General features: G+C 40.4%; 1 protein-coding gene across 6 annotated transcripts in view; it reads left to right on the plus strand.

The window, feature by feature from the left end:
• The window catches only part of pde4d (phosphodiesterase 4D, cAMP-specific), a 210,689-nt gene extending 197,081 nt beyond the window's left edge, over positions 1–13,608 (plus strand). For all 6 annotated transcript variants that reach the window (XM_046035670.1, XM_046035669.1, XM_046035673.1 and 3 more), the window contains 9 exons: positions 3,931–4,024; positions 4,290–4,465; positions 4,636–4,734; positions 4,833–4,997; positions 5,215–5,314; positions 8,698–8,852; positions 8,970–9,092; positions 9,503–9,685; positions 9,778–13,608. In XM_046035670.1, the coding sequence (XP_045891626.1) occupies positions 3,931–4,024; positions 4,290–4,465; positions 4,636–4,734; positions 4,833–4,997; positions 5,215–5,314; positions 8,698–8,852; positions 8,970–9,092; positions 9,503–9,685; positions 9,778–10,299 (1,617 nt within the window). In that variant the 3' untranslated portion in view covers positions 10,300–13,608. The remainder of the gene's footprint in view (positions 1–3,930; positions 4,025–4,289; positions 4,466–4,635; positions 4,735–4,832; positions 4,998–5,214; positions 5,315–8,697; positions 8,853–8,969; positions 9,093–9,502; positions 9,686–9,777) is intronic.
• The last annotated feature ends 731 nt before the right edge of the window (positions 13,609–14,339 follow it).

The following is a 14,339-nucleotide window of genomic DNA, read 5'->3' on the forward strand; positions in this document are numbered from 1 at the left end:
GTGTGTGTGGTGTGTACTATATTTGTCCAACAGAGAGTGGGAGTTTGTGTGGATAGAAGGATTGTGTGTGGGCGTTATATTTGTGTATATATTCTGTAGGGAGTAAACTGTATGTCAGTGTGTGTGGGCTTGTGCCGGCCTGCTTGTCTCTGAGTCAATCAAAGATGCTGGATCTCAGTTAGCCAGCTGTCTCATCTGGACCAGCGTAGCTGTAAATTACTCACAGTGCCAGACTGGCTGTAGAGGTGGCGTGTAAAGTAAGCAGGGACAGGTTTAGTCCCTTTTCAATCCATGTAGCCACTGGAGCATCACAGTCACACGACACATGCGTGTTTTTTTTTATTTCCGTAATGAATGAATCAAGGGAAAAAAACCTTTTCTAAATCATCAATTTTTTTATAAACTTTTATTCTTTTTTCCGTAAAATTGTATTGTCATGCTGCCACATCATCATTAAAGCAGTTATAAGCTATTTTTTTTATAATAACTAGATCAAAAGACAAAATGTGAAAGGGGTCATTAACGATTAACCTACACAGAATTATCACCTGAATCTGAAGCTGCCAAGCTTTATGATCTGATGTTTTTTGTGACCCTCGCGATGATGTTTCAATAATTGGTCTTCTGACTTGATATTTTGTGGTCGTGGTGTCTTGTCTGTTTAGATGGTCGTGTGTATGGACTGACATTAAATCTTTCTTTGTTGTCTTTGAAAAGAGATCTCTTTGAGACTACAAATGGAACAATGGCAGATAATTAAGTGCGATCGGATAGTGGCAATAGAAATGGCTGCCAGAGACATGAAATATGTTCATGACGTATTATCCGTATTTACACCCTTTCATTTTGTTTTGAATTTATTTTATAAGGGGACCATTTGTACTGTTACTGATGGGAGAATTCCATTAAAACCCTTCTTTCAATAAGGTTTGATCCTTGTTTACAACTAAAGCAGCAACCTCTTGAGGTCAGTGACACACACAGCAGCCTGTGCAAATACACTGCTTTCAGTCTCTGTCCTACTGAGCCCACTTCAGATAACTGTGACGCCCATTCTTTTTGCTAGATGAATTGGTTTTTCTTGTATTTACATCATCTAATCAGTGATGTTACTGTGACTCACAAGCTGACCTCATTATTGCCATCATGTTGGATGAGGTAACCTGTACTTGTACATCATACTGTACAGAAGGTTAGGTTCAGTCCACTCACAAACACATACACACACGCGCGCACGTAATGTATTTATTTTATTTATGTATAGCATGCACACAAAGGAACATGTACTGTATGTACACACACACACACACACACACACACACACACACGCACACACAATCACATCCCGCTGCACTGCAGGAATGGAAGGAAAGGGACGGGATAGATTTTCCACTGACTTCGGTCTCAGCCAATCACACAGCAGGTGACCTCAACTCTGTTCCAATCCAAGCCAATCAGTGGTGATGATGAGCTCCCACTTCTTTCATGTCTGGGCCCTGATTTGCTGCCGTCTTGTGACACAGTGAGAGAAGCAGCCTGTGCTCTTCACATGGGAGCTTGTGTCGTACACACATAAGCAGGCGGGTAGTCAGGCAGCCAGCCCTGTTTGGGAGCTGTTGACAGAAACATTTTTGCTGTCCTGGTGCTTTGGCATCTACCTAGCATCCGCACGATCATCAATTATTCACAACCTCAGCAGTGTGTCCCTGCATCCGGGTGTATGCGTGTGTGTGTGTGTGTGTGTGTGTGTGTGTGTGTGTGTGTGTGTGTGTGTGTGTGTGTGTGTGAGTGCGTGCACATGTCAGTGTGTATCACACTGTGTGTGTGTTCACAATATGCTCTCATAGGATCTTTGGGGAGCCACGTTCCTGCCGCTCCTCTCTCAGAGTCTTCTTTTCCTTTCTGAAACATGGGCTCGTTTCTGTGGACATTCGCAGGACAGGAACATGATGCTTCATTAATGGACTTTGTACAGCTGATTTACATTGAACCTCTTCAGAAGGAGATCTTTTACTGGCCAGAGCTGTGGACTGTTTTTGTTTCGGCATCTGTCTAGTGCTTTCATAATCCGAACTGTATTTTGGGCTATAAACCTGTGCTTTTCTGTTTCTGGATCTATTTTGTTGATTTGTCAAAATGCCTGAAGCAAATTATCTGCTCTCTGTGTCCTGGGGATATATAAAGGTAAGATGTGGTCTCTTATTAATGTGTTTTAATTAATTATTCAGGTGATTTTTTTGTACATGTAATTGTACTTGTCGGTCATTTCAGGTTTATTAGTGCGACAAAGCTCTCTTAGATGGAATAAAACAGTAACTGTTAGAGCTCTGTGAAGACTTGTTTTAGGTCAGCAATCCTCTGGATAGTTGGTTTGCTCCATATTTTATGTTATGAGGGATGTTTATTTAGGTTAGCCCCAAATCTGAATTCTTAAAATTTTTGTGCGACTTTATCTGACTGATTATTTCATTTATTTGTTTTATTAATTATGCGTCAAGTAAATATAACGGATATGTGTGTCACTTTTCTACTCTACTGGGTCTTACTACCTGACAAAAGCACCTTACAGATGGTTCTTCGCCTCTTGTGTCTCCATTTAAAAAAATCACCCAATGAATACACTAGGGTGCTATTCAATAGGATGTCAATATACAATTGCACAGTAAGCACTCTATAGTGTTGCAATGGTCTATTTTAAGATTTAGATTATAAGATTAATCAGTTTAAGATTGATTAATATATGTATATAATTAATCAATATACATAAATTGTTCATTTGGACAGAAGTCGGAATTATTCCGACAATGCAGCTGCTTTTGTTCGAGAGGTCTTTGTTTTGCAATTCGTTTTATAACGCACTTGTTGTTTTGCAGCCACTTTGGAAAATCCCAGATTTCAAGCATTATCCTCCACATCAATCAGTGTGGTCTTCTAATCAAAAGTCAGGCCTAAATTTAGGTGTGCCACTCCAATTAGTCACAGGAGAGTGACAAAGGAATGGGGCGAGGGAGAGGCAGAGAGGAGTAGGCAGTGTGGCAGCGAGAAACTGAAATTGAAAGAAATAAACTGGGAAAATGGGTTACTGATTACGTACATCCCTGGCAGGAACCTTCTGACCCGCTGTGTGTGTTTGTGTGTGTGTTACACCAGAAATGGTGACCTTCCTGGGTGCAGCTCCTGTGATGTGAATTTCAAGAATATGTTGGTAAAAGGCAGTAGCCATGTCAATAAAATCATTTGATTGACTGACATCAGCATCGTGAAAATGTATGTTTAATAAAAGAGGTTTTGAATTAGTGGCCCCTACAATGTAGGTGCCTCACACCTTTTGTCTCAAGTGTATTCATAGTCAAATGAAAAATAGTTTGTTGGGCTCGTGAATTGTGTTTGCAGTTTCTGTGCATTGCTTGGTAGGGCTGGGGGAAACATTTTCTTTGATTCCTGAATCAATTTTCTTTATTAATTATTATTAAGCAATTTATTATTATTCAAATCAGTCTTATATATTAAAATTATTATTATTATTCATTACTTGTAATAATTAATGAAATAAATTATTTTTTTTATTTTAACTCCTGAATTCTTATGGCACTAGCTTGATGAACAGCTAAATGTAGCAGTTTACTTCAAAAAGTATTTTATTTATTACTTTTTATACGACGTACAGCAGCAATGATGAAGACTGACATGTGATGTGCATTGTTTGTGGAAATATGACTCATGATATACATATTTTTTTACCATGGTCTAGTGTTAAAAATGTGTAATGTGTAATGTTGTAATATTGAATTATCTAATAAATATATATGTATAGCTGTAAAAAAAAAAAAAAAAAAAAAAAAAAAGGAAAAGAAATTGTAATTTTTCTGCTCTGTATTATACAGTGTGAAACCCCTCATCTGTGTATGTGTGTGTGTGGCCCTCTTTCAGTTCAAAAGGATGTTGAACAGGGAACTGACTCACCTATCAGAGATGAGCCGTTCTGGGAATCAGGTGTCTGAGTTCATCTCCAGCACCTTCCTGGGTGAGTGATGACACGGGAAGGTAGACTCACTGGTTTGGAATGAAAAACAAAAAATCTCCAACTTGCCTGGAAAGTAAATAATTAATATGCTACCAAGATTCAGAGTACATCTATTGTGTCCTATTGTGTATGTGGCCAAACACAGTATAAATCAAATTCTAAAACCCTGTTTAATCTTCCAGAAGTGTTAAACCTCCTAAACAAGGTAAAGGTGTTTTTACTTAAACCATTCATCTTCCACTTGTGTTTCACTGCGTCTTTTCAGACAAGCAACATGAAGTGGAGATGCCAACCCCTCAGACACAGAAGGAGAAGGAGAAGAAGAAATTGCCCATGTCTCAGATCAGCGGGGTGAAAAAGCTGCAACACTCCTCCAGCCTCACAAACTCTAATATCCCTCGCTTTGGAGTCAAGACCGAGACCGAGGATGAACTCGCTAAGGTGCGCTTCTGTGTCCTGACAAACACACAAGCTGTGCAGCAGCTAAAATAAACTACACACTGACATGAATGCAGTGCACGGCATCTGAAATGTTCTTTGGGGTAGGGGCTCCGGTAATAACGCAGGAAACGAAGGAAGGTTTTTAATTGTGTCTCTAATTCCATTCGCAGGAGCTGGAGCATGTGAATAAATGGGGCCTTAATGTTTTTAAAATCTCAGAATTCTCTGGGAATCGGCCACTGACAGTCATGATGCACACGATATTCCAGGTAATGACTGTCACTCCTTGTTTTTGTCTTAATCTTCCACTGCAAAATAAATGCTAGTTTTGACCATGAACTCCTTCTTGTGTTTTCTGGTTTCACAGGAGAGAGACTTGTTGAAAACTTTTAAAATTCCACTTGACACCTTTATAACATACCTGATGACCTTAGAAGACCACTATCATGGCGATGTGGCTTACCATAACAACATTCATGCTGCTGACGTCACCCAGTCAACTCACGTGCTGCTATCCACCCCTGCCCTTGAGGTGTGTGCATACACAAAGCAAATGAACACAGTTGCACACACATGCACAGACATATACACTTACACACAAACACATAGCCCACACTTCCACAATCAGCTTCAATCAAACCAAAGTCCAATCAATGGCTCTTACTTACAAGGATATTTTTGTCCCAACGATTTGATTCTCTCATCAATGCCCTCCCTCTGCCCCTCTGCACTTCATTCTTGTCTTCCAGGCTGTGTTCACAGACCTCGAGATCCTAGCTGCCATCTTTGCCAGTGCAATTCACGACGTGGACCATCCTGGAGTCTCCAACCAGTTCCTCATCAACACCAGTGAGTCTAAATATGGCACTGTCTTAGCAGCTACGTCAGTGGCTCAGCAGTGTCATTAGTGCGTATTCACGAACACACATTCACAGTCTGAGAACCAGGTGGGAACAATCACACACGCACACACAACCATATTGCAGACAATTAAACGTTCTTACATAAATTAAATTTCATATATACACAAACTCGGCACATGCTATGTAGACATTATATGCATGCACACGTGCGTGTATCATGTCACATGTGATGGCATTGACGTGTAATTCCAAGGTAGAGGAATTCAAAGAGGAGATCAATATTGTCCTCAGTAGTACCCATTCCCAGTAATAAGTATAATACTAAAAATAGTAATTAATTCAGGCTAACATGTTTTCAGGAAAAAAACAAACAAACAAAAAAAGGACATGGATGTAATAGGCCACACTGCAAAGGGAAACTTTTGTTTGACATGTTCTGTGGTATAAATGCTGTTGTGGGGGGGCATAGTAGTTAAATTACAAAAAGTAAATAAATCATATTTTTTCATGTGCCTCTAGTGCTATCCATCTATACAAACGGCTGCAGATAGTTTTGGTTATGAGGTATCCATCACTGCATCCACACAACTAACTACAATGACCTTGATAATCAGACTGAATTTTATTTTCACTTAATTTTTCACATTTTAGCCATCTCCTGTTTGGGAAAGGGTGGATGAAATCTGTGGTTTTCACTGCATTGAAAAATGACATTATAAAAACAATCTTCAAAGCACTATCTCTTCCCGGATTCGCTGTCCCCATTACTCTGGATAAACCACAGACCTCACTGTGAGCGTTTTTTTCTGTTGGGACTATAAAAAAAAATAGTCCCTATTTTTACCCTTGACTATGGATGCAACGATTACAGATTTTGTCAGTACGAATATAGTCAGAGGAATAATCACGGTTTCACGATTATTATGCATTAATTAATTTCACAACACTAGTAATGACTTAAGTTGATTTTAATATTTAATAACATTAACAATTCCATCCATCCATCCATCCATTGTCAACCGCTTATCCTGCGTACAGGGTCGCGGGGGGGCTGGAGCCAATCCCGGCTGACATCGGGCGCAAGGCGGGGTACACCCTGGACAGGTCGCCAGTCCATCGCAGGGCCACACATAGATGAACGACCACTCACGCTCACACCTAAGGACAATTTAGGGTCACCAATCAACCTAGTCCGCATGTATTTGGATGGTGGGAGGAAGCCGGAGCGCCTGGAGAGAACCCACACGGACACGGGGAGAACATGCAAACTCCACACAGAAAGGCCGGGGAAACCGGGGTTTGAACATTAACAATTATATTTCTATAATATGTATTATTAATATAAGAGGAATATTAACTTCATTTATCCCCCAGGGGAACTTGTTATTGAGGAGGGTAATAAACTGAACTGTTATTCTCATCAACTCTCATCTATACATATAAGTTTTAGCGATACAAAGAAATTGAGAACATCTCTCATGCTATTAATAACTGAAATGCAGTTAGCCTAATTGGTAGTCCTGGAAGTCTATTAACTCCTGATGTTATGTTAGTGTTTTACACCTGGCAACATTTTCTAAACAAAGACAGGATGAGGCAACATGATGTAACGTTAAATGTTCATTTACTGAAGGTATTGAGAGGACCACGTTCCATAAAGGCCTTTTCAGGAAAGAAGCGATTTGCAGTGGGTAGAAGCTGGGTTCAGCGCAAAAGTTCAACTACTTTGACAGGGGCGTGCGCGCGGTGCACATTGCTCGACGCAGCAACAAACCGTCCTGGTGTGGCGCAAGCCATTGAAAACAATGGGCCTCATTGTGCAGCAGCGCTGTTGTTGCGGTGGGTCAGAAAGTGTACACCTACTTTGTTTGTTTACGTTGCGATCAAAGCTCGACTCTCACCGCTACGGCATCGATTGTAAGTGACACGTTTAGCCTATAGTTAATTCCCTACCAATTTGCTACTTTATTTAACTCAGTTATTATGTATTACCTTTACTTGGGAAAGCTTTGCAAAGCTGGGTGGTGATCACGCAGGTGCTGCATCAAGTCTAATGTAGTTATTCGCTCCTTAGCAGCAACATTTTAACGGCAAGGTTTTGAACAGGTGATCCATCACCTCTTAAATAACGCCCTGGCCAGTCTTGGTCTACCCGAAATGCTCCCACACTGCCGACTTCAGCAGTTCCTTTGGTGGAAATATAGCTTTACGGTTTTGTCCCTCTGCCATAGTGTAGCCAGTGAACAGTTGTAGCCTCCATGCCTCTGATAAGCACGACACTTCAAGCTGGTGCACCGCTCACCGTGTAACTTTGTTTTCGTTTTGTGCAAGTTGCAACGGTTTCGTTTCGTGCAACAGAAACACTCGGTGTTGCGGAGACTTTACGATTAATTAACTGTGACGTTTTAAAGCACAATTAATAGTAAAAACCGGTAATCGCTGCATCCCTACCCTTGACGCTGAGGTCTGAGCATTTTCCAGAGTAATGGGGACACTGATTATGGGAATAGATGCGGCTGTTTTTTTATGAGCACCACAAACCATTCACCTCCACTATATGTTGCAGCTATCCGCAAAATCTTCTGCATGACTAGATACGAGCCAAGGGTAGTGGTGGAAATGGGTGAACCGAGTCTTAAACCAGACTAACAGGGTTCATTTAGTTGTGTTACACAAACAAAAAAACAAAACACAAACAAAAAAAGTATATATCTGCTGGGTATCACTTTAAACAGCCATGTTGCATAATGGTATTAGTAAAACCTTTTCAGAACAGAAAAGACACTGTGCAGTCTCACACACTTAACACAAAAAATGTGTTGTACTTCCCATAAGCCTAAATGGGGAATCCCTGCAGTAAAGGCAGTGTGAGTCATCCTAGATAGGAGTCACTAGAATGATCTTCTGTCAGCCACAGAGCAACAGAGCAAGATCCCCTTTCTCCCTCCTGCTGCTCTGCTTCACTGTGGCCACGACTAATGCATCTTAATGGGAAATCTAAATACAGATAGAGGACCTTGAAATGACCCAGAGTGGGGAAACCTCTCAGCGGAAAACATGCTGGTGCTTTCTTCTGCTACTCACGGAGCAAAGGATGGATGATGCATGTGTAGCGGAAGCACATATAAACTTTTAGAGATGTAATTAGGACCTCATTGTGTTGAAAAGATGTACCTTGTTGCATTGTATGTATTGCCTTACAAAATAACCCGGGCAGAACAGATTTCTTGATGTATAAATTCTGTTAATGTCATGTTTTAAATGTTCAAGTTTGGTTTTCTTATATACTTTTGAACCACCTGTACCGTTGTAAAACCTGAAAAATTTCACTTCCTCAGCCTAAAATGATCATTTGTGTCCTCCATGCAGATTCAGAGCTAGCGCTGATGTACAATGACTCGTCTGTGTTGGAGAACCACCATCTAGCAGTTGGTTTCAAGCTTCTGCAAGAGGAGAACTGTGACATCTTCCAAAACTTGACCAAAAAACAAAGACAATCACTGCGAAAGATGGTCATTGACATTGTAAGTGAAAAGATTTACATCTCTTCTATAAAGTTGATACCTACTGAACTTAAGTGGAATGCAATATGTGCACTACATTATACACTCATTCAATCGGTTTGTTCTGGGTATTCCTAGGTGCTAGCAACAGACATGTCCAAGCACATGAATCTACTGGCTGATCTGAAAACTATGGTGGAAACCAAGAAGGTGACCAGCTCTGGTGTCTTGCTGCTGGACAACTACTCAGACAGGATACAGGTCAGAATAAATCTGCTGGCCAGTAAAATCTAGATCCATGCCCTTGTTATGTGTTTTTATTTTTTTTTCCGTGGTCCTCTCAAACATTCTGCAACACTTCCATGGTCTTACCAAATTTGTTTGCGACTACGGGTCATGTGAAGCAGTAATGTGATAGTCATTTCGGCAATGTTTTTCTCCCTTGTCCTAAAGTTCAGCTTTGCCATTGGTCAAATGCTGAAACCAAAGCACATACTTTACCTCTGCAAGCAAATCCACTAATCACAATTATGTCATTAAAATGAGATGACCTCAGCCTGGAATTTCCCTGATGTAAATGATGCTGTGAGCGAGCCCTTGTGCTTCAGCCTACCCCACATCATGGAGCAGGCGGCTGGCATGGACACCGTGTTTTTTTATTATATATTCAGGTTCTCCAGAACATGGTGCACTGTGCAGACCTGAGCAACCCCACTAAGCCTCTCCAGCTGTACCGCCAATGGACGGACCGCATCATGGAGGAGTTCTTCAGCCAGGGGGACCGAGAGAGAGAGAGGGGCATGGAGATCAGCCCCATGTGTGACAAACACAACGCCTCGGTAGAAAAGAGCCAGGTAATACACAAACAAACGTACTGTACATGGACTTGCATATTGTGAATAGACACACACTGAATTACCTATTTCCCCCCTCATGCGTCCTGTAGGTTGGTTTCATAGACTATATCGTTCACCCTTTGTGGGAGACGTGGGCTGACTTGGTCCACCCGGACGCCCAGGACATCCTGGACACATTGGAAGACAACAGGGAGTGGTACCAAAGCACCATCCCCCAAAGCCCCTCTCCTGCCTTGGACGAGTCTGAAGATGGCACTCGACCCCCAGGAGGGGACAAGTTCCAATTTGAGCTCACACTGGAGGAGGACGGGGAGTCGGACACTGAGAAAGACAGCGGCAGCCAGCCTGAGGAGGAGGAGGAGGAGGAGGAGGAGGAGGAGGAGGAGGAGGAGGAGGAGGAAGAGGAAGAGGAGGAAAACAGCTGTACTGACTCTAAAACACTCTGTACGCAGGACTCTGAATCAACGGAGATTCCTTTGGACGAACAGGTGGGGGAGGATGAAGAGGAGGAGGTAGCGGAAGAGGGGGAGACACCCTGCTCACAACCATGTGCTGTGGAGGATGAGGTAGCAGAGGAGGAAGAGGAGAAAGAGAAAACCCCACACACATAGCAGTTTATGGACAGCACCTGATTAACTGTTCTTCTTAGTAATGACAGATGATTATTTATAGAATATTTTTTTGGGTTTTGTGGAGTCTGTCTGTGTTTTTTATACATCTATGTTTATGGTTCCAAAGCGTGCGCTGCTCTCCACCTTGGCCAGTCCTTCTTTCAGCTTTGTTCAGACACGCCCACTGGTACTTCTTCAAGTTTTTTTGCACTCAGGAAAACTCCTTTCCATTCCCGTTTGTACTGAAGTGGTGTGTCTTTATTTCACTTTTACACCTCCCCTTTACAAGTTTAGGTTCAGGACATGGACGAGCGGCTCATAGTCCACTCAGTGCTGTTCACACGATACAAAATATCAAATTTTCCTTCCCTACGCTTTGTCTCAGCCTTGCTTGAAAGTTTTGCAGTGTTTCTGTGTTTTTTTTATCAAGTGCCCATACTCTACAGAGACGGTTATCGGTGTGTTCAAGGAGAATCTCCCCCTCAGTTAGGTTATTCCCTCCCCATTGCGAATTAGGAGGCATTTTAAGCTGCCGTTCCTGCTGAGAAGAAAGCCGCAGCACACTGGGGAACTTTTCGAGACACATTGCAGATATGGAAGTCTTCCTTGAAAACCTGACTGATATACAAAGCTCAAATCTAAACAGCCATGATGCTGTCCTAGACCTCTTTAATTTTTGTATCGTACTGTATGTAAGATTCAGATATTTTCTAGAAGTTACTTTTGCAATCCTAGGCTTTTTTTTGTTAGCAAAGAAGATTAGAGAAGTTTTGGGAACCAATGGGTAGAAATGTGTCACAGATATTCAGTGTTTTGAAGGGGGTATCTTCAAGGCTGGATTACATTAGGAGTGTTCTTAAGTGTTTGCACTTGCTCCAATAGCATTTATACTACAATTCCCATGCCACTATACTCGTATTTGGTTAATCCTGTAAATAAAAATTTGGAATTTATTCATAATAACCATTATTTGGGTGAGCAGGAACCTGAAGTCTTATGCTTTACTCTCATTGAAACTGGGATGTGGATGAAGCCTTTCTAATTTTGTTATCGTTGCCTGCAGTTTTTTTGAACACATCCTCAGACAATGCAATGCTTTGTAGTTGATACAAAAAGCACCTTTTTTTAGAAGCTTGATTAGTGCTCCAAGTAGACAGAAACAGCAAAGGTGTTAAAAACTACTGGGGTGATTTTATGCCAGTGTTGTGAAAGCTTTTATTGTCCTCGTATAAATTTTTCTTGCACATGTTGTTCAGAATACACATCATCATCAATAGCTGCATACCTGCTTGTTTCCAGCCACTTTATTTTTATGTTAATTTTGCCATTGCAACATCAAACCCAGTTGCTGTCTTTGTTTTCGACAAGACAATCAGCTCAGCTCCTTTTGCGTAGTCATCAAACGAGATCATCCTCTACGTGGATACTTCAATGCACTGACAGATTCATATGTCACCACTTCAATATTTTTAATATGTTTGAACTTGCCAAAACAGTCAGTCATGAATACTTAGGCTTGAACAGTGCTGTCTTACACCTCGCCAAGAGTCTCTTCATCATTTTTCACTTCACACCTGATGCTATTATTTATTGTTATATTTTTCTGTTTGTTGAGTCATTTTTGCAATATAAAGGTGGTACAGTAAATATTTCACTGTAGCATAGACCACAGTACAGGCTTGCCAGTTGCAGTACCCAAATATACTTTTTTTTTTTCTCTGTGTACATAAAATATAGAAAATCAACAAATGTTTAAAAAGAAAGAAAAAAAAACACACTTGAAATACTGCACACTGCTTTTTTCTAAGAGTGCTTGTTTTAATTATGTGTCATTTCAAAACTTTTTATTTAATCTTTCATTTTGTGCCAAGATTTTCTTTCTCTCTTTTTTTTCCCATCCTCACCCAATGCCCTTACCTGTAATAAAATTTTCTGGTTTTATCGCTGTTTACAAACATATATTTATTGTGCTGTATATAATATATAATTATTAATGTTATTACTATCATAATGCCGTTTGTTGTAAATGGTTGATTCTTATCATCCCTTTTGGTGATGGTGTGGCTGTATTACGTACCTCTTGTTGAGAGAATGTTTATTACACATGAGCTTCAGTGTAAAAAATGATCCATCGACATGTTGCTTATCTGAGAACTAGCTCAGTGAAGAGAGGGGGAAAGCCAAATTGTTTTTTAAAAAAGAAACTGTTCCTTGGCCCATGGGCTGTGCCTTAAATTCAACGCATGTCATTTACTTTAGCCTTTTTCTTTCCTATTTTAATTTCTTGTTCTCTTTTGCTGCATTGGTGAATCTTTTGGCTTGGGTTGGCCTGATCTCCTGTTGTAAATTTGCAAATGTTGCCTTTTTACTATCACAGCCAAACACAAATTGGAAAATCTGCTGTCAGTGCAGACACTTACGGAGATTCGGGTCAACTACAAGTCACAGATTTACTACTTGAGTGATGTGTGGCCTATAGCCGGATGTCCAAGAGTCGCATTTGCTGTAGACCTGGTCTGAACAGCTCGCACCTTCCTTACTCCCTGCCTCTACACTCAAAGATGTGACACAGCCGGTTGGATGTAAACTACGCGGGAGTGACTTTGCTCCGTCTGTACAGTTACTGCAGTGTCGTCTACATCCATGTGGTCGTATCCCAGCTACAAACACTGAACAGGGTGCAACGGGAGTGTGTAGTTGCTGCTTGTCCATGGCCTACGAAGCACAGAGGCTTTGAGACACATCTGCATGTTCAGCCACTGCTGCATTAATTATGGCTGAAACACTGACAGTGTGTTGCTTATCTATGCTCGGCCCACACTTTGACTCACATTACTTGCAATATCCAAAACCACTGACATTTTTCTGCCTGGACAGGAGAAGGGTTTAGTATATTTCTGTAGTGAAGAGGGGCTTGGGTGGGAGTGGGGTGCATCATTGTACCGAAACAGGGACTCTTATTTTGACACACATACTGTAGATTCTAAACAGCCCTGGACCAATGGAAACAGTGGGTTCTTTTCTCATTATGTGTTCTATTTTTTATGGTGTGAAAGGAAAACACAAACTGTAACTTAAAAAAAGGTCTTCTGGACAATTATTTTTTGGGTTATGTCTTTAGAATGCCAACTTGTCTGGAAGTTTCACAAGACAATTAAAAATGTTATTTTAATGGATTCCTTGTTAATTGCAGTCTATTGGATAGCACTGTAGATCATACAACTTTATGTAAAAAATAATAATAAAAATAATTAAAAAAAAGTTTTTATATGCAATGGATTAAATAAAAGCATGGGTTGATTCTGCCTACTCACTGGTTTCTTGTCATTGTTTTAAAGGATCATATACTGTCAAGTGTGGTATGGCTAATTTCAAATATCCTGCATGTACTCTATATTTGGCATTTCACCAATTCCCCGCCGACTGCTTTGGGTGTGAGATGAATCTCACACCTAAACTAGTGGGTTAGGTCTGTAGTTTTTCTGCTTTCTCTACATCTTACAAAGATTCATACTTTTTAGAAGAAAAAGTGGATTTCCTAGAAGGTGCAATAAAGACATTAAGGAATCATACAGTATTTCCATGTTGTCGCTGGTGGAGGTGAAGCTACTGTTAACATAGTTTTGGACTGTTTGGTAGTTTTATCTACAACAATCAATAATCCATAAAATGATTTAAAACATTTTGTTTGTAAAATCAAAAACTTCAGATAAAGGTAGTGGAGTAAAAAGTACAATGTCAGTCTGGATATTAAGGGAAGTAGAAAGAAAAAGCAGTATAACTTTCAATTCTTGAGTAACTGGATTTAGTTACATTTCACCATATATTATTGAATGTTAACATTATTATCACTAGTGCATAAACATGTAAGTAGCATTTAAATGTAGCTGTTGAGGCAGATTTAATTAATTATAATTTAATTGTAACTATTTTACATGTACTGTTGGGTAGTCTAAGTAACAGACGCTAGCAGTTAAATGTAGTCCAATATTTGCCTCTGAAATGGAGTAGAGTAGTAGTGAAGCAGTAAGTTATGGAGT

Source organism: Micropterus dolomieu, linkage group LG21 (assembly GCF_021292245.1).
Source record: "Micropterus dolomieu isolate WLL.071019.BEF.003 ecotype Adirondacks linkage group LG21, ASM2129224v1, whole genome shotgun sequence".
NCBI lineage: Eukaryota > Metazoa > Chordata > Actinopteri > Centrarchiformes > Centrarchidae > Micropterus > Micropterus dolomieu.